This window comes from Neltuma alba, unplaced genomic scaffold (assembly GCF_004799145.2).
Source record: "Neltuma alba isolate B1F8T4 unplaced genomic scaffold, ASM479914v2 tig00011705_pilon, whole genome shotgun sequence".
Lineage (NCBI taxonomy): Eukaryota > Viridiplantae > Streptophyta > Magnoliopsida > Fabales > Fabaceae > Neltuma > Neltuma alba.
The window spans coordinates 694,305-719,279 of NW_021636342.1; the positions used below are offsets into that span (position 1 = coordinate 694,305).

A 24,975-nucleotide genomic window follows, 5' to 3' on the forward strand; every position below is an offset into this window, starting at 1 on the left:
GCCACCGGAGCTCCAGTGACATGTTACCGGAACTCTGATGACTAGTCACCAGAACTCTGATGATTACTCTTTCTTATGTATTGATTATTCTTTTTTAGTTATTAACTATATTTGTTTTTAAACTCTGATGACTATTCTTGTTAAGCTACTAACTACTCTAATATTGCGATTGACTAACTTTATTTTTAAAATTTTGATGACTACTTTTATTTAGCTATTGACTACTCTAATTCTGTTATTAACTACTTTTATTTCAAAAATTCAAAAAATGCATTAAGTGTTGTTGGAAATTTAGTGAATACTTTTTGTTTAGTTATTTATTACTCTTGTGTAGTCAATAGCTATATAAAAATAGTCACCGGAACTTTGAAAACAAAAGTAGTTAATAGTTAAATTAGAGTAGTCAATAGCTACATGAAAGTAGTCACTGAGAGTAAAAATAGTGTTGTCATTTTACAAGATTTGAAAATTCTAAAATGGTGCCTGGGGTCTGAATTAAGATTTTGAAATTCACCTGCCATTATTTGTCATTTACTCCCTCCGTTCCTTATTATAAGAGACATTTGATGCTTATGGCATGTTCCTATATATAAGAGACACTTAAAAGTTGTCTCTATTTTTTTGTGTTGATTTCCTATTTTACCCATATTTATTGTCTCCAACTCACTCTCTCTCCCTCCTACTTCTCTTTCTTTTAATAATTTAACTGTTCTCTCTCATGCTCTCTCTCCTTATTAATGAGGGCATTTTTGGGAAAAAAATTATATTTTTTACACATTGATTGTTCTTAACTAATTTTAACTGTTTTTTTTCAACGTAATTCGGTTATTTGTCTCTTATAATAAGGAACGGAGGGAGTAGTATTTTTGAGAGTATTTTTTCTGTCTTTTTCCCTATTTATTAATTAGGTTTTATACGTATGCGTGCATTTCTTATTTGGTAGGTAAATATATATATATATATATATATTAGTTTTAAGTTTATACTGTCAACTTTAATACTTCTGATTTTATACATAAGTTATTTCCAACTATATCATGTAGACAAATAAAAATTTGTTAGATGATTAAAATGGTACAAGAGTAAGCTAATGTTCCACTTATGCTTCTATTTATTTTTTCCGTAAGCACTTTTACTTCTATTTATTAAAAGTAATTAGTATTACATCTACTCCTGTTCAAAGCAAAATAACTCGTCTTACAATTTGTAATTAAAGAGATATGGGTAAAAATGTCTGATTATTAAAAAACAAAATAAAACATCTTATATTGTTCTTTTTTACCAGCTCTTATATTATTGTTTCAAAGTAGGATTTTATATGACCTCCTATAAACTAACAACCAATCACTTTAAGAACAACAGGCTCATTGGATACTACTACCCCCATCTTATCTATAAGAACTTATTTATAATCTACAAATAAGATCTTATAAATAGGACCGGAGATAATAGTTAGTACTCAGATAGTCAGATACTATTGCGTCTTCGCAATATGGATTATTTCCAAAGATATGATAGGATTTATATTTAAAATAAAAACACTCAGATTATGTTTTTTTGACCAGCAACATTCAGATTATGTTTGAATCATTTGAATTTCTTAAAAATAATATCTAAATTCACTGATGCAATATGTAAAACATCAGCTGGAAAAAATGTAAATAAATTCTGAAAATTTATCAACTATGAGAGAGAAAAAATGTCTCCTTGGCAAGAGGGCAAACCTCTCATGCTTGAGAGATGGGCCTGGGCTACTTGGTGCCACGAAAGTTGGGCTTTTGAGGCCTAAGAAAATGAGGCCATAATCCCAATTGTCAGCCCAATTAGAGACATCCATTAATGGGCTGGCTTCTGCTTGCTCGCTCACAGCAGGTCGGGCCATTCAAGCTGGTCAGGCCGAACGCATGGTTAGAGTCTAGCTTGTTTTATCTTGACTCGACCCTACATTGTATCTTTGCGAAAAATTTTCATTCTTTTTTTGTTTTTTGTCAATATAAATTATTTTATTAATTAAAATTTCTTCGTATTTTTTATTTAATATTTTACTTTTACAATTATCATGTATATGTTTCTTTTGTTTCTGATTTTTATCTTCAATTGGATTTAACAGTTTAAATTGATTTTGTTAATTTAATAGTATGCATAAATCATGAATAATTTTTACGTATTTAAAAATAAATTTTTATGTTAATATTATTTTTAAGAGGCATATATTTTCATTTATGCTAGTTATCTTTATTTAATGAACAAGCTTTTCTTTTCATAGTTTTAACCTTTTTTTTTAATTATTTTTTTGGGTTAGGGCCAAATCTAGCTTGATGTCATTACCACTTGAACATCAAGTTGGCTCAAGAGTGTTTGGAATCCCAAAAATATTTAAAAAATTATTTTCATTTAAATCAAAACAAAACTCTTATTACATACTTATTTCGGACTTTGTAAAATCATTTTTACAAAGATAAATGGGCACCATGCTAGGGTTGTGCTTGGCCCAACCCAACCATACAAAATCTTAATACATTTACTTGTTAGGAAAAATTACTATGAAATCTCAAGAGATGGATTTAAGCATTAAGAAATCCTAACAAGTGAATAGTATAAATCTATTGTCATTTTCTGGACTAGAACTTCTTATATAGATGTTTGGATGGTTAAATTTCTTTCATTTTTACAAATAATTAAAAAATTTTAAATTTTAGGACACAATGGACGGATCTCGAGAGATCTTCTTTGGCAATGCATTCATTATATAGTACACACAATCCATTAGAAGTTATATTTTCATCAATTACGAATAACATAACTTATATTAGATTTCATATGAAAAGTGAAATATATTATATATTGGTATAAGATTTCATAAATAAGATGTACTCCCTTCAATTCCTAATATAGAAGTTAATTAAGGTTTGATTTGGTCATAAATATAATATTTAATCCTATTTGTCTCTCATATATATTATTTTTCTCCAACTAATTTACTGAACTTACAAACTAATAAATAAAATATTATACATGTTACATTCGTCATGATTAACTAATTTCTTTGATTACATTAATTTGTCCAAATTAGTTAGCATTTAAGGACAAAAAAAATCAAGGAAGTATTATATAGAGTATGAATAAGTGTGGATGAAATTGTTGCCGTGAGTTTCAAATTTGTGCACGCTGGAGTTTAACTCACCTAATTAATATTTCGTCCGAAATAGAAATGGAATTTAACGAAAAGAAGAAAAGTACAAATCACACACTAAAAGTTAGTTATTGGAGTTGGGGTATTCAAAACTAATTAATCGAAGATGAGCAATGGTAAGAATACAGAAGAGAAGATCGATCTATAGGTAATTAAAGGATCACACGGCGATCGACAAACATCAATTTTTATTTTCTACCCAACTTTCATCGAAGCCAAAAGTTTTTATATGCCACAAAACTACAACATTTTTATATATAAAAGCACAAAATGCATCAACACAACCACATAATAATTAGGACAATAGCCAATATATAGGAGCATATAATCCAAGCTTCATAGTATTGGCCGACATGTTGATGTTCCTAACAGTTTCGAGAGTCTACGACATTAGCAGGGAATTCATGAATTTCATCCCTCCATGGATTTTTCAATGAACCTGCTTCAACGTTGTCTAATGCAATCCACACTACAATATTACACTTGAACCCTGATCCAAATGCTAATTGCCAGATTCTGTCACCTTTCTGAATTCTTCCTCTAGCTTCACAGTAAGCCAATTCATACCACACTGAACTCGAAGATGTGTTTCCAAACCTATAAAGTGTCATTCTCGAAGGTTCCATGTCCCAGTCTTGAAGTTCGAGACTCTCTTGCATTGCATCCAGCACTGCCCTTCCTCCAGTGTGAATACAAAAGTGCTCAAAAGCCAACTTGAAGTTCGGAACATAAGCTTCAATCGTCATTCTCAAAACCTTCCTTCCCGCAAAAGTTGCAAGAAACTTGAGTTTTTCTGTGACAGGGAGGACTAGTGGGGCAAGGGATTTGATGTGAAACTTGAGGGCATGACCTGCAACATTCATGAGGTCTTTGGAGATGGTAGCTCCAATTACTTTTTGGTCATCATCTTGTTGAAACACACAGTTGTAGCTTCTGTCATCTGAAGCCATGTGGGTGCGAAGTGTGTGAATGATTTGGTATTTGGAACGATGACGATCTGAGGGATGATTGGAGAGAAGAGAAGCAGAACAACCCATACGAAAGAGACAATTGACAAGGAGCATTGAAGGGTTGTTGCCCAAGTAAAACCCTGTGTTTGTAATTTCAGCGCTCAACACCACGGCGTAGGACCTAGTGTGTGACTGTCATGGCATAATAATATATTAAGGTGTATTAGTTAGATAGGTACACTAAATTATTCTTCATATTCTTAATTAAGGGGACAAAAATGCAAAAAAGAAAGAAAAAGAACATATGGAGAACCTGGAGGAGGTTTTCGGCAAAATCAATAGCAAGAACCCCAGCACCACACCCCATGCCGCTGAGATCGTAGCATAAGACGCTGTGGCTGAGTTTATAATGATTCGTAATGGTGTCACAGAGCGATGGTATGGGACAAAACACACTGTTGGTCACAACAAGGATTCCTATATCCTCTGGTCGAACCCTTGTTTTCTCCAGGAGTTCATCAATGGCTGCGAAAAGTACAGTCTCTGCCTCATTCCTTGCCTCAGCTAGACATAATCTTGGTTGCTTTTGCATTATAGCTTCAGGAACGTACGTTTTAGGTCCCAAACCAGACTTATCTATAATTTTCTCCATTCGTTTCAGGTTCTCCTCTGAGAAAACTCCAAAGCTCTTCCATGCTTCCATCACCATATCCTTGGTGAAAGCACAAGAATCGTTTGGTTTGTAGCATGCAAAGTCTACTAAGTATACTTTGCTTCGTTTTCTCTTCAAGTGATGAAAAGTAGCTAGGGTTAGGAGGAATGACGCAAAGAAGCAAGAAATTCTTAGAGATGGATGAAGATATTTGAAATCATGATGAACGCAAGCAGCAGCTGAAGCTGCTACTAGAAACGAAATGAGCAATAATAGGTTCATCATGTGAAGGGCTAAGTAATGATAGATATGCTGCAGTGTCTCCATATGGTTGAGCTTTAAATAGGCAAAAAAGAGAAAAACAGATGGAGAAATAAATATTACTAATGATTTTAATATAAAACTACGTTGTTCATATTTAAGTTTGAAGCTACCATATATAACGCAACCCTTTTTATGTCATTTATTTGTAGCGGCTCTATCACTTTTAGACTGTGATGTTCCCTTTGATTCATATATTTGGGGGAAAAAAGAAAAAAGGTGATATGATGAGAGAATGTCCCAAAAAGAACCAGGAATAAGAATGGCTCCTAATCCTATTCATGTTATTAAATTATCAGTTAAAATAGAGAAAATAAACCGCATAGCCAATTTCAAAGACTAACGTAGTTCGTTTATAATAAGTTTTGAATACATACAAAGGGAGAAGCATTTATCTTGGTTGATTATTACAGCACACAAGTAAGTATGCTCTGAATTTGCTGCTGCTTTTTTTTAAAAAAAAAATTAGCACTGAAATGCAAGTAAAAGTTAAGAGCCCATGAAATCACATAAAAGAATGGACTAGATGGCACCAATGTGGCTCTTTAGGTCATTACCTCAGTAGTATACACATGAGATGGAAAGAGATTAACAGAATTTAGAAATAAATGGTAAAGACTTTTTTCCTTCTTTTTTTTTTTTTTATGATAGTAAGGACATTTTTCTAAACTTTTGAAAAGCATTGAGGAATTTTATTAAAAAAATTAATTATTTAATTCTTATAGTTTTGGTTTAGCTACAAACTGACATATAAATTTTGATTTAATAACTCAATTTCTATAGTTTTGACTTAATTAAAATTCAGTCTTTAAACTTTGATTTGATGCAATTAAATCTTTGCAATTTTAACCATTTAAAACATCGGTTCCTAACATTCAATAAATAACTTTAGTCATTACAGTTTTATTTTCTAAAAAGTAAGGACTAATATTTTAAATCCTTAATCTCAGCCGCTCTTGATGGTGACCCGGGGGGGGTGGGGAATCTCAACCCCTCGGTCCCAAATACTCTCACACATTAATCTTGACTACATATTTAATATAAATGAAATGCGTGTGGTGTGCATTTTAAAGACGTGTTGGAAATTTATTCTTGCCTTAATTATCACATATCCCAAATCAATTAATTTGACAAGGTTTATGTGAGATAGATGTGGACATGATATTGGGTTAGCATTATGGTCAAAGATCGAAATTAATGGCGGTTGAAGTGTCCATTCAATTAGTTATAGTGGGGAAAATATTTTAAAATTGAAAATTATATCATAATATGTTCATAGCACTACCAGAAAAAAGGCTTTTAACGGCGGTTAAAAGTGGCTTTTAACGGCGGTTTTGAAGGCGTAGTTGTTGAAGGCGACGTTGAAAGGCAAGGAAAACACGGCGGTTCTATAGTTAACCGCCGTGGAAAGTGGATTTTCCACGGCGGTTCTATAGTTAACCGCCGTGGAAAGTCAACTTTCCACGGCGGTTAATTATAGAACCGCCGTGGAAAATCCACTTTCCACGGCGGTTAACTATAGAACCGCCGTGGAAAATGGTTTTAACGGCGGTTATATGTATAACCGCCGTTAAATTTTTTTTTTTTAAAAAATTCTGTGAAATTTTCGTGTTTACCACCCTGCAGTTTACAGCTCCAAACAAATGTAGGCAGTGCAGATCACGCAGAACAAGATCAATTAGCTAGTTAATATACAGCAATGAAATTTTTTTTTACACAATTCCAAAATAGGGAAACCGGCCAACATAATAGAACTAAGTGGTAACCAAGGAACACGTATTGGCTAGCTAGGTCCAACAATTCTGAAATAGAAGTAACTACTTCTTTGTACAATGGAAATCATGAACAATATAAGAGGGAACCGAGAGAAAGCATCTAACAATGAATTTTTTGACAAATAACCTATCTATTTGAAAGCTAAATTTCAATTTTTTCTACCAATGTTGTTGACAAAGTGTCCCTCATCAAGTTGATGTCATCCATGAGATATGGCGCAGTATTTTGAAATATCTGTTAATCAAAAATAACATAGTAAACTTAGTAAAAAATGTGAAATAAATTGAAGAACGTCATGCAACGTAACTCATCTTTACCTCGTTTAATTTCTCAGTCGTTCCTGTCTCAATTATGTCATTCATGTAGCGGATGACATAATATCCACACTCAACATGTCCTTGTTGACAACGATACTTAAAAAATAAGATATAAAATTGAATATTAGACATTATTGATTATAAACATTAACTTTAATTCATCAAAAAATGTTTAAAAGTTAGTTCAAAACAACATATACCTGTGGAAGAATCCATGTTGGTGCTTGTCTATTTTGTTTAATCGCCACGACATTAAAACTATGAAAAGCCCTATCAACATTATAAGAGAAAATGATATTAGAGCATGCTTGTATAAACTTCACAAGTAATAAATATATAAATAAAAACTAACGTGTCGATGACATCTTTGGTTTCTTCGGATGGACTTCCACAGAGTGAATCGAACCAGTAAACTTTGTTGTCAAAAGGGGCACAAACAATTAGAGTCCAATGATAACTGCAAAAGGCAAACCATGTTAATTATAACCCGACACATACAACTTGTATATCTCAAATACAATAATACACTTACCATTCCACGTAAGGTGCAAAATATATTTGCTTTTTGGTCTGACTCATTACGGTCATAATGTAGATTGACCTTGCTTCCACAGTATTAAATTCTTTCTGCACCCTTTGAGGACACATAAAGCCATATGTTCTTTCAAGTCCTCCGTTTCGACAGATTTGATTAAAATGCCTGTTGTTCAAGTAAAAAACATTAGGACATGCATGAAGTATAATATGTAATAAGAAAATGATATTGTAACTTACAAAATAGCAAGCTGCATGAAGGCTATATCAAGCTCCTCAAAGTTGAGGAACTGAACGAGGTCCCTCTTGTCAATGGTGAAGTCGTATGTTATATCTGAACCCACAACCCCCAACGGCATCTTGAAAGTCACAGGCTTATCCATGTTTGGCACTATGGAATGAAGAACCTCCAAACTGGAATACATAAGCGCAACATCACTAGGAAGAGGCAAGAGTACAGGATCAGATGATGCGCTCGTTGTGGCCTTCTTTGCTGCCGCCTTCTTCACTATTGGCTTTGTAATAAGTCTCTTTGGCCACAAAATGAAATGTCCTTTAGCTTGGGCCAAGAGTCGAACCTCATCAGTAGGATTAGGCACTGGTGTACCCCCCTGACCACGAACAATCCTCTCCACTGTCACCCTTGCTTGATTGCTCGGAATTTTGTTGCCGTGAATCGTTGTGCCCATGAATGCTCGACCATTAGCAACATGAACATGTGAATTTTCATAATCCACATAGAGAGAACACGGCATCCCATTGTCTTCGACAGGGTCAGGGCTAGGGTCAGGGTCAGACACTGTCAGTGGCACAGTCTGATTATTACTGCCCTTTCCGCTTTTTATCACAGGTGAACCCTGAAACATAATATGAAATTAGTTAAGAAACATTAAATAAGTTTAAATGGATCAAATGAATCTTTAGAAGATTTAAAAAGATGTGTGATTATTACCTGGGAAGGTTCAGATACTCGGGGCATCTGGAATCCGCTCGTACCCATCATCATCAAAGTCTGTTGAAACTTGGCATCGAATTCATCACGCATCTTTTGCATCTCTGCCATGTGTTGTTGACTTAGTTCAGCTCGAACTCTCTCTGTTTCTTCTTGTAGTCGTTGGTCGAGCTCCTCTTTAGATACCATGTTAGCGGAGGATGATCTGGTGCTTCTTCGTGAAGCAGAGCCAAAAAATTCTTTAATACCAATCCCTTTAGGGGCCCCTCGGACTCTTCCGGGATGGTCAGCCTTTCCAATAGCAGTGGCCAAGATATCCATCCGTCCTTGAGGGATGAATGTACCTTGAGATAGTTGCTCCTCAAGTGTATCCTATATCATTAAAACAACAAATTCAATTTAAGATAATTGAAAAAAAACAATCAATGAAGCATAATTCTTAAATATTACTTACAATCCTCTCAGCAACAGTAGCAGACTGTGGAGTAATGTATTGACCCTTTTTAATCCTCGCCGCCTTCCATTTTTCTTGGCGAGAAGGACGCTCAATGGATGGCATGTAGCCAGTAGGATCTGAAACAGCAGCCATCTGTGCATTCTTCAGTCGTTCCTCCATCATACTTCTTTCCAACCCACCATACCCTGCACGAGACATGGTATGTGGGTATACATTCTGCTCAGATATTTGTTTGTTCTTCTGACTCAATGCCTATGACAATGAAACCAAATCGACAAAATTAGTTTAGGTAAATAAAATATGACCTGATTAAAAATTAAGTTTGAAGAAACCAAACCTGAAATGCGGGGTCTTCACGTTGCTTCACAAAATTCTCCCATGCCTCATCGCTAATAAACTGGTATCGTTCCTTAGGATGCACACCCTTTCTTTTTCCATTAATATACTGTGTTGTAAGCATGGACTTAAAATCCCTCCACCGTTCAGCAATTTGCTTCAACAGACGGTCTCTCATTTGTTTAGTGGCCAAGCACTGTGTGTGCTACTAAGATTACCATATGGGTTAATTCCATCCGTACAAAGCCCTAGCCGAAGGTTTCTTGGCTCGCTACCAAATTGAGGAAATTTTTGATCTATTGTTTTCCATTGAAGAGAATCTGCTGGGTGACGAAGCTTTCCATCACCTATTTTCTCATCAAAATGCCATCTCAAGTTCTTTGCATCTGTGGCATTAGCAAATAGACGCTTAAATCGTGGTATTATTGGAAGATACCACAGAACCTTTAAAGGAGAACCTTTGGTCATCTCATTATAATCACCATCATCTTTCTTCATTTTGTATCTTGAAGTCCCACATTTAGGGCACTTATTCAACTCTTCATAATCATTTCTGAATAATATGCAGTCATTAGGACACGCATGTATCTTCTCATATTCCAAACCCATCGGACACAAAATCTTTTTTGCCTCATACATTCGTTTCGAAAGTGAATTCCCTTTGGGAAGAATATCACTCAGCAATTCAAGCAATTCCGTAAAACTAGCATCGGTCCAACCATTTCTTGCCTTCAAATTCATCAGTTTCAATACGGTTGTCAATCTTGTGTAATCATCTTTGCACCCCGGGTATAAAGGTGTCTCTGCATCACTACACAAAGTTTCAAAGGTGGAAGAAAACTGTGTAGAGGATTCAGACCTTATATCACGAAACATATCCGAAATTCTATCACCAAAGTCTTCATTAACAACCTTCTCATTTGCAGACAGTGTAGTCTTTCTAATTTCTCCATGCCATATCCAATTTGTATACCTCAAATTTATCCCATTACAGATAAGATGCTCTTTTATCTCAGAAATACTCCGTCGACTATTGTTTAAACATTTGACACAAAGACAATAGTACAATCCATTTCCTTTACTAGGGGCATTTCTCTGAGCAAACTCAAGAAATTTTTCAACCCCATCCTCATATTTCTTGCTAATTCTCCTAGCTTTCATCCAACTACGATCCATTGTTCTACAGATTATTTAAACAATACTTTACTATCAATCAAAATTCATAACGAAGGAAAAAAACACAAAATAACTAACAGATTATTTATCACTAAATTCTTATATTTATTACAAAAAATTATCAAAAATTCGAAATAAATATCAAAAAATTATTAAAAAAATTAAAAACTTCACAATTAATCAACTCCAAACATTTTAACATATTTCTAATACAGTATGTAAAAAGGAATTAAGGTTTTCTCACATCTAATGCCTACCAATTAACACCAATCAACGGTTCAACCACATAAAAATGCAAAATGAACAATAGAAGCTAACCACAATGTAAAACTAACAACCCATTTCATATATAACAGATTTTCATGGCTAAAACATTCAACAAACCAAGAAAAATTGAAAAGAATGAAAGAAGAGGAAACTCACAGAGCAGAGAAGCTTTAAACTAGAAGTGAGGCGGCGGCGGACGGTGGCGGACGGCGGCAACGGACTGGTCTTCGGTTAGATAGTGGAGGGTACGACGGTTTTCAGTGGCGGACGGCGACGGACGGAAATGGGAGGCGCCGTCGACCACGGCGGGGTGCGGCGCACGGCGGCAAGGCTCCAAGGGCTCAATGGAGGAGTTTAAACGGTGGGCTAGAGGCGGGAATGGCCGGTAATGGCAGTTTCACGGTGGTGGGGCAGAGGGGGACCACGGCGCACTGAAGAAATGAGAAAGAAAGTGGAGGAGTCGAGCGGCCCGAAGGGGTAAGAAGAACACACTTTCCACGGCGGTTTTCAATAAAACCGCCGTGGAAAGTGTTTTTAACGGCGGTTCTTTAAAGAACCGCCGTTAAAAATATTTTCCACGGCGGTTTTATTAGAAACCGCCGTGGAAAGTAGTAAACCTTTCAACTTATTTACAAAAATGCCACCGCGTTTTTTTCCACTTCGTTTTTCTGCTGAACCGCCGTTAGTTTGCGACGTTAAAGGTCTTTTTTCTAGTAGTGTAGGCAAATTTCCAACCCTACATGTGTGTATATTTTAACAACTAATAATAGTAAAATAATAAATGTTCATACTCGTTTGGACCTTAATATAAGACCTAATTTGGGAGTTGATGTAAGTCCTATATGTAAGACTTATTTCATATATTTATCAATTTTTTTTCTAAATTAACCTTATTGATACCCTCAGCAATAATCAAGTAAAGAAGAAAAGAAGGAAAATAAGAAAGATGATTAGGGTATTTTAGAAAAAATATATTATATTAACTAATTTAATTAATATCTTTAATCTACTCAAATTAGTTAATTAGGTATTACATTAAGGACCAAAGGAGTATTTCATATGTGAATTTATAAGTACACATACGCATTTTAATGATTAATAATAACGAAATAACAAGTGTCAATATAAAAATTTATAAATCCTAATTTATATTACAAGAGCTTATACAAAAATTTATAAGTTTTTATAGGTGAATTTACAAGTGCACATACATATTTTAACAATTAATAATAACAAAATAGCATGTGTAATGGAGAACTTAATCCAAGTTTTGTCCTTATTTCAAATTAAATATTTGTAGTTTTAAATTATTTTGAATTCAGTTTATTATTATTTTTGTTATTATTATTAGCTCTCATCAGATTTATTTATTATTATTATTTAAAACGTTTAGTGGTAAAGTAACGAATCAAATAATTATCAAGCCTTAAGAGCACAAGAAAAATGAAGAATAGATATTTTAGATAAAATAATGCATTACTTTGATTTGCCTTTCAGGTTTATTACTATATTGATAATCAATAATAATTCATACTGTTCACATTCTAAATAGCCTATATATCGTTGATATATTATATTTTTTTCCCCCCATACACTTCATCTTCATGGTATGTATTATAAACCCAATATGGTCTTACATATATGCAATCAATTCATACAATCCATGCTTTATAAAAATATAATTTATTATGCACATTTTTCATTTTATTTTATTTGATTAACATTAATGCCCAACCCAAATACATAAATATATGACATCACAATCTTAGAATTTATTAGTTGTTGAAGGGTCTTAATAATGACGAGGTCATGATACTGAAACCACTTTTTTCGTTGTTGGCCTGATAAAATAAAGCAACTTTTTTTTTTTTCGGTGACAATAAAGCAACTTTTTTGTTAGTCTCATCTCTATCCTTATTATTTTTGTATCGTTTCAATTTCATTTTATGTAGTAGTACTTCAAAGGTACAATTTGTTAAAGTGTCCCCTTACTTTTTTCAGACTTTTTATACTACTATCTTTTTATATTCCATTCTGGTTCTTATTATTTATCATTTATAGGATTGAATGTTGACCGTTTTTATTTGCCACTTGTATCCTTTTTAATGTTTTATTTCTAATTCTATCTCTATTAATTATAGTAAAAATGAATAGAGAGAATGTATGCGAGAAAATATACTATTAATTACAGTATAAGTCATCCTATGTGGCACAAATTTGCCTATTACTGCCGAATCAAAACTAATTAATTTTACCTTTATAATATTTATACATCTTCCATGCTATACTAAGAAGAAGCAACTTGAGAATATATATAAGGTTTTAAACAAACACCATTAACTATGATTGAACATTTAAAAAAGGGATCAAACTAACAAATGACCCATACATGAAAGATCAAATTAAAATTCACTTCTTCTTTATTTTAGCTATGGCTCAAATCTAGGAGCTAGTTTTTAGAAGAAACACTAACAGGGAATTCATGAATCTCATCCATCCATGGATTCTTCAATAAAGCTGCATCAACATTGTCTAATGCAACCCACACTGCACTATTGCACTTGAATCCTGACCCAAATGCTAATTGCCAGATCTTGTCACCTTTCTTAATTCTTCCTTTGGCTTCACAATAAGCCAATTCATACTACACTGAACTCGAAGATAAATTCCCAAATCTATACAGCGTCATCCTCGAAGGCTCCATGTCCCAATCTTGAAGCTCAAGACTCTTCTGCATTGTATCTAGCACTGCCCTTCCTCCAGCATGAATACAAAAGTGCTCAAAAGCAGACTTGAAGTTTGGAACATAAGCTTCAATCTTCATTCTAAAAGCCTTCCTTCCCACAAAATTTACAAGAAACTTGAATTTTTCTGAGAGAGGAAGGACCAGTGGGGCGAGAGATGTGATGTGAGACTTGAGCCCTTGACCTGCAACATGCATGAGGTCTTTTGAGATCGCAACACCAATATGTTGTTGCTCATCTTCTTGTTGGTGGACACAGTTGTAGCTTCTGTCATCAGAAGCCATGTGGGTACGAAGTGTGTTCATGATTTGGTACTTTGAACGAAGGCGATCTGAAGGATGGCTGGACAAAATCAAAGCAGAACCACCCATGCGAAAGAGACAAAATGGGAGGATCATGGAGGGGTTCCTTCCCTTATACAAGCCCGTGGAAATTTCAGTGCTCAGCACCATGGCGTATGAGTTAGGATGTGACTATGTTATGATAATAATGAGGCTCATATGAGTATATATCAATATGATAAGTTTATGTCATTAAAATTGAGACAGCAACAATATTAAATTTAAAATTAAGAGAATATATACCTGGAGGAGGTGTTTGGCAAAGTCAATAGCAAGAACCCCAGCACTGCATCCCATGCCACTAAGATTATAGCACAATATATTATTTCTGAACTTATACCGATTCACAACGATGTCACAGAGGGATGGCGTGGGGCAAAATACTGAACAGTTCACAACAAGAATTCCCATATCCTTTGGCTGAACCCACGTTTTCTTCAGAAGTTCATCAATGGCGCGGAAAAATATAGCTTCTGTCTCCTTCCTTGCTTCAACTAGAGAGTCATTTGGTGGGGTTTCCAATATAGCCTGACACCCGTACGTCTTGGGTCCTATACCAGACTTATCTAAAATCTTCTTCACAAGCTTCAAGCTCTGTTCTGATTCCCAAATGGTCTTCGCTCTTTCCAGCACCCTTTCCCTGGTGACAACACAAGAATCGTTTGGTTTGTAGCATGCAAAGTCTACTAAGTATACTGGTCTTGGTTTTCTCTTCATATGGTGATAAATGGCTAGGGTTATTAAGAGGAGAAATGTAGAGAAGCCAGAAACTTTTAGGGATGATTGAAGATGATTGAACTTATGAATGAAAACAAAAGCCCAAGCAGCTGCTACCAGAAACGATATGAACAGTTGGTTCATCATCTCAAAGGGTGAAGGCTAAGCGCAGTGATGGCAGTTGAGAATTCTCCATTTTCTGAGCTTATATATAGAGAAAAGTTAGATGAAAATTACATTATTTTTTTTGCTTATACGTAGGAGAAACTACGGTTTATTTTTTGTAGACTCGTTTGTTGAAGTAGATTATGGGATCATGTTTTGTACACGTTTTGGGGTGATTTATGTTTTTCATGATTTATAAATAATTTGATTAACTAAAATGTGCCAAATATGTTTATGTATAAATCATATTACTATGGTTAAATATTTGTTAAAATGTACTGCCCCGTATTTAGTAAATCTAATGTATAATTAGAAGATATATAAGCCCACACAAATTAATAATTACAAAAAATTATAATTTTAATTAAATACTTTCCTATATAAGAATAAAAATTTAATAAATTTAATAAAATTTGATAATAAGAAAATAAAAAATATATCAACATCAAAATAGATACAATATAATTGTTTTACCACCCATATATGTATTTGTAATAGTAATCGGAATCTTACAATTTTTTTTTCCCCAACAGAATCATCATGCTCTGTGATACTTAATTGATGAATGGAATTTTTGCATGTCTTTAATTGAGAAAATTTATTTACAATCTTCTTTTCAATATAAACAATCAATAAGCTTCCTCTCAATTTTGGCGTTACGGTTTTAGTGAATAGGCTACCCCTAAGTAGTGCAGAATTAACTTCAGTCCATCCTCGCGCGTATGCACATTAATTCATTTCAACTTATAAAGAATTAAATATTGTTGAAATGTAGATTGTGATGTTTAAGGTAATCATTAATTCACACATGGATTAATTATATTAAAAATATAATACATAATATTGCACATTTCTTAAATGATAACATTTGACGACTACATCCCTTTGGCCTGCAGAAGTTATATATTTGTCGTTAAAAACGGATAAAACGAAGAAACTAACGAACCATGAAGCCCATTATTACAAAGATAGTTACGTTTACTCACACAAACAAATCATTTGATATGACAAATCCTATACTGTGATACTATAATCCTATGTAGTATTATTTAATGGCTGTTGAGGTGTCCATATTAGTTGGAAAAAGGCATTTATCAACCATGGAACCAAATCCGTACTCACTCGATATCCTATTTATAAGTTATTTTTAATTACTTTATATAAATCAGAAAAATTAGTTAATTATAAGTTAAAATTATATCATCTTTCAACAATATTTATATTAAGGGCTCTAATGGAAAATAAATTGATTCATAGATTTTGTATAATGAACTATAAGTGCCGATGTTAAAAAAAAATTCTAATTAAAAGATTGCTTGTAAAAACTGTGGCTTCCACAATATAGGTTGTAATTAAAGGGGCAAAGTGAAGAAAAAAGAGGGAGGGCATTTTTGTCCAACCAATTTTTCCCAAATAAGAAGACAGGTCATCCTTTATGGTATTTGTCAACACTTGTTCTTTTTAAATTCTTATTGCTCACATTTTAAATGACCTATTGACCATAAAAATAACGTTTAAACTCATGTTGTAACCCATATGAATTGCCACCCCAAACATATCCAAATTTCATGTGTGGTTATTGTTTTTTTGAAAAAAGATAATGTCTTTTATTCATTATAGTTTTTAATATGTAATGACATCTTATTTAATGGAAAATTACATCTTGCCCTTTGATTTATATATCTTATCAAAATAATATAGTACGTATTTAAATTAAAACTTAAATATATAACAAAATATGTGAGGAAAATTAAAAAGCTAGTGTCTTGATAGGATATATCGAATAAGGAAATATAAACATATTGATATTCTTTTATTGCACAGCTGAAAATTTGTTACTGCACGTTTTCATGTCTTTCCATTTTTTTTTTGTATAATTTATCAAAGTATTATCAAGTCATTTTGGGTGTAAGACTACTCTCTGTCGGGCCGAAAGTATTAAGATTAAAATTCTCCTAACAAATAGATTTTTCAGAATTCACTACAAAAAAAAAAAGACTTTAGGCGACGACAAAAAAAGTCAAGGCTAAAAGTTCGCGACTGAAACTAAGACTTTCAGTGGCGACAAAAGTGTCACCGTTGAAAGTTCGCTACTGAAACTAAGACTTTCAGCGGCAACTTTTTTTTTTTGCCACTGAAAGTATACCTTGAGAATCATTAGATTCACTTTCAGCGGTGACATTCTATGGTCGCCGCTGAAGGTCTGACTTTCAGCGATGACTTTATAATGTCGCCGCTGAAAGTATAATATAATAATATATATTTTATTTTATAATATTAATAAACAAATTCAATCTGGCTCAGCAGCAAGAAGATTGGATACGAAAGGAGGTGGTCACGAGTTTGAACCTTGAAGAATACACATTTAAGGTGAAAATATTTGGACGATGACGTGACGGGAAGGAGTGATGTGGCAATGATGTGGAAGTGGCTAGTGATGACGTGGCAGCCGGTGATGATGACGTGGCGGTCGGCGATAATAACGTGGTGTTGGTAAAGCATATTCTTGTTAGGCATTACTATTTGCGTCGCTGAAAGTGTCTGTCGCCATTGAAACTTCTAAAGGTCGCCCCTGAAAGTATCTTTTAGCAGCGACTTTTTTAGTCGTCGCTAAAAGTTTTTAGCCACGGCTGAAAGTCAATTTTTTTTGTAGTGATTCGAACTTGTGTTTTTCTTACTGGAGCCAGTAGCTTGTTAGTATATGATTTCAAATTTAATCCCACACTGTATATCATATTCAGACTTGATTTGGCCCATTTAATTTTCTTTTCTTTTTCTTTTCCTTCGTATAAAAAAAGTGACTGGATGGATTTATATCAAAACGTAAAGGAATTACAAATAACAGAATGGAAGAACTAATTTGGAGATCTCTATAGTTTTCCTTAAATTTTTTTTTTCCTTTTTTAATTTATTGAGTCTTTTAACCTTCTTCAGCCCTTTGCTAAAATCAATCCCAAGTAGAATTGAGTTTGACTGAAAAGTGGACCTTCACGAACGAGAAGGAGGAGAAACCGAAGGGAGGAGGAGAATGTCTGGAGAATGGTGGGGAAGGAGCAGATGTAACAGAATCTCTAAATTAGTGATCCCTACCAAAAATGAAAAACAAAGGAGGAGCTTGATTTTCAATACTTTGTCTATGAAACAAAACCTAATTACTTTTTTGCCTTCACTGTTCTACTCGAGATCTCAAATCCTGATACTTAATTAGTATCCAACAATATCTGAAATATAATTACCTTCAACAAGAGAATCATGTGCTTAGCCAAAAAACAAATGCGAGGGATTGATAATGAATTTTTCAAAGTTATTCATAGGATTATGATACTCACAATCAAGAGATTATATTGCATATATATCATCTGCTTTTTAAGCAACGCTTAATACACACCATGCATCTTGATATTATATTATGGTGATCTCTTGCATTAGTGATATCGAATACTTTTCATCAAAAGATTACAGTTAAAGGAGTCAAAATTCTCAAATTTCATATTGGCAAAAAAAAATCTCAAATTCTATGACAAAAGTGTGCAAGAAATTGATAATGAAATGTTCAAATTTATTCATAGGAGTTTGGTAGAAACAGTAAAGTCTCTGTCTCCTTCCTTGCCTCAACCAAAGACAACTTTAGGTGGGATCTCGGCCTCCAAATCTCAAACCAAATTTTTCTAAAATCTTTAAGAGTGGCTTTTGGTTTCATTCACCCACTACAAAAATAAATAAAAATAGACTTTTCGGGGTGATTTTTTGCTGCAATTTTAAAAAGTCGCGGCTGAAACTCGATTTTATGTGGCAAAAAAGTCGTCACTAGAAGACTTTTCTTGGCTGTCTCCATAAGTGAAGAAAAATGGCTAGGCTTATTAGGAGGAAAAATGCAAAGAACGTAATATGATAGGTTCATCATGTTGATGTTGAAGGTTAATTAATTAAGCAGCAATGGCGCTTGAGAATTCTCTATATATGTACGTTTGAGGTTAATAGTTGGTGAAGTGTCGATAATATATATAATTATAGTTGAATAAGATATTCTTTAACTTTGAAATATAGTACCTCTAGTTCTTAATATAAGAGCCTGTTTGACTTTTATTTTAGTCTTAAATATAAGACCTCAATCCACCTTGTCTCTCATATTTATCTATTTTTTTCTAAGATAGTTTAATGATAATTCTAGTCAATACACTTAATTAACAAAGACGGTTTAGGAAAGACAACATCTATTTAATTATTATAAATAACTAATTTAACTAATTTCCTTAATCTGCTCAAATTAGTCAACTAGCTCTTATAGTAAGGACTGGAAGTAGTAGTATTTTAAACTCTGTAGTTTATATAGATTCATTAGCAAATTAAATTCATGTTGCTCAGAGTTTAAATGACTAACATGTCTTTTGAATATAAAGCTAGGAAAACGAAATAATCTTATGTGGACATAAAAGTGACATATGCCTACATACTACGAGGGATGCATGAAGAAATATTACGTAAACATGCATGCCAGAAAATATTACTTACACATTTAAAGCATTTTTTTTTAGAATTTAACTGATGCAATATTTAAAAGTGAAAAATTTGGGGGGGGGGGGTCTGCATTGAAAATTTTATTAGTGAGAAGAGTTTAAATCAGAGTACTGATATATTAATTTGTGACAACAGCACTGATACTCTGTGGGTACAAAATTTGCAAACCAACCAGTAGTTTTTGTGTATTAAAATTATCGGAAAAGAATTTTATTAATAAAATTGTTAAAGGGACTTTCCCCCAATTTTTTCTGTTTAAAGCAAGTCTAAAATGAAAAGGTGGGTTTCTGAAGCCCAAGAGAATGAGGTTATAGATCCTAAGTGTTGGCCCAATTGTGTAGTGAGATTCATAGAGGCATTTGATAATGGAGCCTCTGCAAGATGTGTAGTGCATATTTTGTTTTGTTTCTAATAATTTTCGTTCAAAATGGGCCACGTTTTGTCATTAATTATTATATATTTAGATTTAGATTTAACAAATTGTTAGTTAAAATTAATTAGTTAAGCATCAAAATATTTTATAATTTTTCAGAATTACTCTCAAGTCTCATCAAGTTAAAAAGAATAGAATTCCTTTTCCACAAAACTTTCATTGAAAAAATGGTGGCTTCTTTTCAATCCCTCAAATACTTTGGAGTCAATTATCCAAGGCAGAAGGTGGCAAGTCCTCATTTTAAACCGTGCATATCTTTTTCTATTTTTCACAGTTCGCTGAGAAGAACAAAAAATAAGGATATTTTTGAAAATGAGTAATAAATATTTCTTTCAAACCTGTAAAAAGTCAGGGAGTATTTGGGAGCTCTTGGAAGTATTTTAAAAAAAATATTTTCATATAAGTCGAGACAAAACTCTTCTCATATACTTACCTCAAATTTCATAAAATTATTTTTAAAATCATGATTTGGTTTTCATTCAGACGTCCCTTAATACTAACAACTATAATTGATTCTAGACTTGTTGATTTTTTTTATAGTGATAAGATGATAAAAAACCAAGAATTCACCTGGTTAAGAAGAGTCTACTTTTCACTTCTAGAAGCAATAGTGGCTTAGGTATCAGATCTACGGCTCACATGAATCTAATTTTATTGGCCAAACAAATTTGAAGGATTCTATTATCTAAACCTCACTCTCTTCTCACCAACACTTTGAGATTAAAATATTTGGATCTCTCTTCGAGTTGTAAGCTGAAAAGGCCTTATAATGCTTCTTGGTTTTGAAAGAAATTTTGGAATGATCTAATCTCATTTTTCAACACCTTCGTTGACAAGTTGTCTTAGAAGACTCTCTCTCTCCCTCTCTCTCTCTCTATATATATATGTATATTCTCTTAGATCACAACCTTTGGCGGCCTATGACTCATCAATCCACGGCTTAGGATTCAAATTAAAGTATCTCTGAAGTTTCTATTCATAATCCTAACTCTTGACTCTCACATTCTTGGAACGCGCCTCTAATTAAATCCACATACTGTTTAGCGGTGGTTGTTATCATTCTTTGAACACCTATCTCACTTTGTAATGTGACATCATTGGCAAGTACAGCGTTAAACAGGACTATACTTTGTCTATTCAGAATGCTATGATGAAGCAGTTCATTCCATTTAAAACGTTGCGATTTCATATGAAATATCCATCTGCCTCAAACAACTCCTATTTATTTGGAAACCAGTCCATTCTGCAATGACTGTTAGAAAGGTGCTGAGAAAGCATCATTAAATGTACAACTTGGCTATGTCTTTGGTTATCATACGGTTGAAACAGTTGATCATCTCCTGTACTCTTGCCTTTATGTAAAGGCCGTCTATTTTTGGTGCATTATTTTTGCTGTTTAATTAGGTGACTATTCCGCACAAGGCTTTCTTGCATCGCTTTGTAGAACAGTGCATCAGCTATTTTCTGACCGCAACGCGACAATGTTAAAATGACCGATCATCTTACTCAATCTCATCTAGATTAAGTGAATTGAGGCTCTTCGTAAAGAATTCATCAACAAATCATGACAAATAATTCAAAAATTCCAAGGTTACTTTCACAGCCTCACGGAAATTTGTAATTGACAAAAGCCTTTCTTGTAATTCTAATGCCTTAAATTTAGTTCATATCTCTAAGTTATCCAGTTATGATATTCGCAACATTCTCAAGTCAGCACAGGGCTAGAAAATTTACGCGAGGAAGGTTAAAATTCCAAGGGAATATTTTTTACATTACCACAATTTTCCCTGACCATGATAAACTCAAACATTCATATGAGTGAAATGAAACAACCTTCTTTTGATCCTGGTTTTTTTTTCCCCGCATCTCCTGTCTAAACATCTCATTAGCGATTGGTTGCTGCTGGCAAATTAAAAGTTTAATTTGTAAGCGTCGATATTTCATCAATGATTGCCACTACTGAGAAAATTCAAATTGACCTCTGATTATAGTTGGATGTGGCTAGACCTTTTTTTTTTATTTTAATCATACATAATATTAATAATCGAAGGTTAGGTTGTTATATGAATAAATGAATAAATCTATAATTTGCTTTAAGGCTTCTATATAATGAAATTAGAGTTGTTAGTATGTGGGATCCATATGCTCCTCATGCTTACCAATATAAACTTTTGCCACTATATTCACTGTTTAAAGTGCCTTTTCAATGAATTGAGTTCAGAAACTACGCTCTCATGAAAAGAAAGTCAACTTTGGGTGTCAACTCTGCTAATGATGTATTAATATATACTTATTCTTCCAAGGCCCTATTGTAAGTATATATCTAGTACAAAAATTTAAAAAAATTAATTAAGCGTCAAAATCTTTTGTAGTTTTTCATAATTACTCTTAATAAAATTTAGAAAATGAAAATTCATTTCTCACCATGCTTTCATCGAAAAGAATTAGGGTGGTTTCTCCCCATTGTCTCCCACTTCTAGCAGTCAATTATCTAGAAAATGCGAAATCCTCATCGTAAACTTCTGCAGTGTCTCTCTTTTTAATTTCTATTGTTTTTATATAGTTACTGGGGGAGAATGACGAGACAAAGGACCCCTTTAGAAAGTCTTCATGTTTAGAAGCATATGAGTGGCCTTTAAATAGAGCTGGAGGAAATATTTTTCTTATGTAGTTGAATATAATCAAGGGTATGTTGAAAATTAAAGACCAAATGAAAGATTAGTGGGAAGAATATAGAAGATTGATTTGCAGCTAATTAAGGGATCACACACCAATCAACAATATCATCAATTTTCATTTTCTCCTCAATTCCATCAAAGCCACAAGTCTTTATTCCACAAAACAGTAACATATTTTTATAGCACAACATAGCGACCCAACCATAATAATTAGGACAATAGTTAATAGGATTGCATATATATACACCAAACTTCCTAGCTAGTATTGACCGACATATATCTTAACTAACGGGAGGTACCCTCTCCAACCACATTAACAGGGAATTTATGAATCTCATCATTCCATGGATTCTTCAGTGAACCTGCTTCAACGTTGTCCAATGCACCCCACACTGCACTGTTACACTTGAACCCTGACCCAAATGCTAATTGCCAGATTCTGTCACCTTTCTTGATTCTTCCTTTGGCTTCACAGTAAGCCAATTCATACCACACTGAACTCGAAGATGTGTTCCCAAACCCATAAAGTGTCATTCTTGAAGGTTCCACGTCCCAGTCTTGAAGCTCAAGACTCTTCTGCATCGTATCCAACACTGCCCTTCCTCCAGTGTGAATGCAAAAGTGCTCAAAAGCCGACTTGAAATTCGGAACATAAGCTTCAATCTTCAATCTCAAAACCTTCCTTCCGACAGAGTTTACAAGAAACTTGAGTTTTTCTGAGACAGGAAGGACCAATGGGGCGAGCGATGTGATGTGAGACTTGAGGACGTGACCTGCAACGTTCATGAGGTCTTTTGAGATGGAAACACCAATTATTTTCTGGTCATCGTCTCGTTGAAACACACAGTTGTAGCTTCTGTCATCGGAAGCCATGTGGGTGCGAAGTGTGTGAATGATTTGGTACTTGGAACGATGACGATCTAAAGGATGGTTGGAGAGAAGAGAAGCAGAACCACCCATGCGAAAGAGACAATTGATGAGAAGCATTGAAGGGTCGTTTCCCAAGTACGTCCCCATAATTGCATTTTCAGTGCTCAAAACCATGGCATACGAGCTCGGGTGTGACTGCCAAAGCATAACAATAAGGTGTACAAGTTAGATAGGTACGCAAAATAATCAAGTTGTTTGATTACATAGCAACTAGCCTAGTTCGTTTTAGGGTTTGGGGCCTCTAACATCCCTCCATATAATGCCTTTTGCAATGCCCTAACTTCTGAAATGTGTTTTGTTTTTTTTCTTGTTTCTTTTGCAATTAGATTATTTGGAAAAAGAATATGAAGAACCTGGAGGAGGCGTTTGGCAAAGTCAATAGCAAGAACTCCAGCGCTGCACCCCATGCCGCTAAGATCATAGCACAAAACGTTGTGTTTGAGTTTATATCGATTCACGATCATGTCACAGAGAGATGGTGTGGGACAAAACGTACTACAATTCACAACAAGAATTCCTATATCCTTTGGGTGGACCCATGTTTTCTCCAGAAGTTCATCAATGACTCCGAAAAGCACAGTCTCTGCCTCCTTCCCTGCCTCAATCAGACATACTTTTGGTTGGTTCTGCATTAGAGCTCGAGGGATGTACGTCTTAGATCCTAAACCAGACTTATCCAAAATTTTCCCCATTCGTCTCACGTTCTCCTCTGAGAAAACTCCAAAGCTCTTTAGTGTTTCCAATAACATTTCCTTGGTGAGAGCACAAGAATCGTTTGGTTTGTAGCAGGCAAAGTCTACTAAGTATACTTTGCTTGGCTGTCTCTTCAAGTGATGAAAAATGGCTAGGGTTAGGAGGAATGACGCAGAGAAGCAAGAAAATATTAGAGATGGATGAACATATTTGAATTCATGATGAACACAAGCAGAAGCTGAAGCAGCTATCAAAAAAGACTTGAGGAGCAACAGGTTCATCATGTTGACGTACGGCTAAGTTAGGAACTAAGGATACATGCGATGACCTCATTTGGCTGAGCCTTAAATAAGCCTGGCGGTGAGGGTGGGGTACAGAGAGGGAGATAGCCGCCTTGTTTCGAGCTTATCTTGGATTCTAAATAAATGCATGGATCCACACCCTTTCATGTTTTATTTTTGTGTGAGAGAGAGAGAGAGCCGCCTTGTTTCGAGCTTATCTTGGATTCTAAAATGCATGGATCCACACCTTTCACGTTTTATTTTTGTAAGCTAAAGATTTCTTATTTTCTAAGTTGCTAGAGCAAACAATAAAATATTGAAGGCAACGGCACAGTGTAAAAGCTCATTTGAAAATATCTACAAAACAGTCACGTGATAGAGTGTCTTGTTGCAAGTGACTTTGCTACTACTAGAGGATTTTACTGCCCTAATAACATTAAGGGTGTGTTTGGTACGAGCGATTTGGAAGAAAGGGGAGGGATTTTAATCATTTTTCCTTGTTTGGCAATACACAAATTTTAGGAGAGGAAAAAATTTTTAAAAT

The 24,975-nt window shown here is 34.2% G+C and overlaps 2 protein-coding genes and 1 pseudogene across 2 annotated transcripts; all 3 read right to left on the reverse strand.

Annotated features, from left to right (window-relative positions):
• Positions 1–3,558: 3,558 nt before the first annotated feature.
• LOC114717040 (3-ketoacyl-CoA synthase 2-like) lies at positions 3,559–5,122 on the reverse strand. Its single transcript, XM_028902111.1, has 2 exons — positions 4,457–5,122; positions 3,559–4,335 (listed from the first exon to the last, which is right to left on the reverse strand). Exons 1-2 carry the CDS (start codon positions 5,120–5,122, stop codon positions 3,559–3,561), a joined length of 1,443 nt encoding a protein of 480 aa, XP_028757944.1.
• A 459-nt stretch (positions 5,123–5,581) lies between these two features.
• Positions 5,582–14,877, reverse strand: LOC114717041 (3-ketoacyl-CoA synthase 11-like; annotated as a pseudogene).
• Positions 14,878–21,302: 6,425 nt separating this feature from the next.
• On the reverse strand, positions 21,303–24,434 carry LOC114717042 (3-ketoacyl-CoA synthase 2-like). The gene is made up of 3 exons (XM_028902113.1): positions 23,811–24,434; positions 22,837–23,592; positions 21,303–21,365 (listed from the first exon to the last, which is right to left on the reverse strand). The coding sequence occupies exons 1-3, from the start codon at positions 24,432–24,434 to the stop codon at positions 21,303–21,305; spliced, it is 1,443 nt and encodes a 480-aa protein (XP_028757946.1).
• Positions 24,435–24,975: the final 541 nt, after the last annotated feature.

What these genes read in the sequence shown, in the direction of transcription:
- LOC114717040 (XM_028902111.1), bottom strand. Translation starts at nt 5,122, where the DNA reads ATGGAGACACTGCAGCATATCTATCATTACTTAGCCCTTCACATGATG. An exon ending in TTGCCGAAAACCTCCTCCAG is followed by an intron (nt 4,336 to 4,456) that starts GTTCTCCATATG and finishes ATGCCATGACAG; the next exon opens with TCACACACTAGGTCCTACGC.
- LOC114717042 (XM_028902113.1), bottom strand. Translation starts at nt 24,434, where the DNA reads ATGATGAACCTGTTGCTCCTCAAGTCTTTTTTGATAGCTGCTTCAGCT. An exon ending in TTGCCAAACGCCTCCTCCAG is followed by an intron (nt 23,593 to 23,810) that starts GTTCTTCATATT and finishes ATGCTTTGGCAG; the next exon opens with TCACACCCGAGCTCGTATGC. An exon ending in ATAAATTCCCTGTTAATGTG is followed by an intron (nt 21,366 to 22,836) that starts GTTGGAGAGGGT and finishes CACTTAATCTAG; the next exon opens with ATGAGATTGAGTAAGATGAT.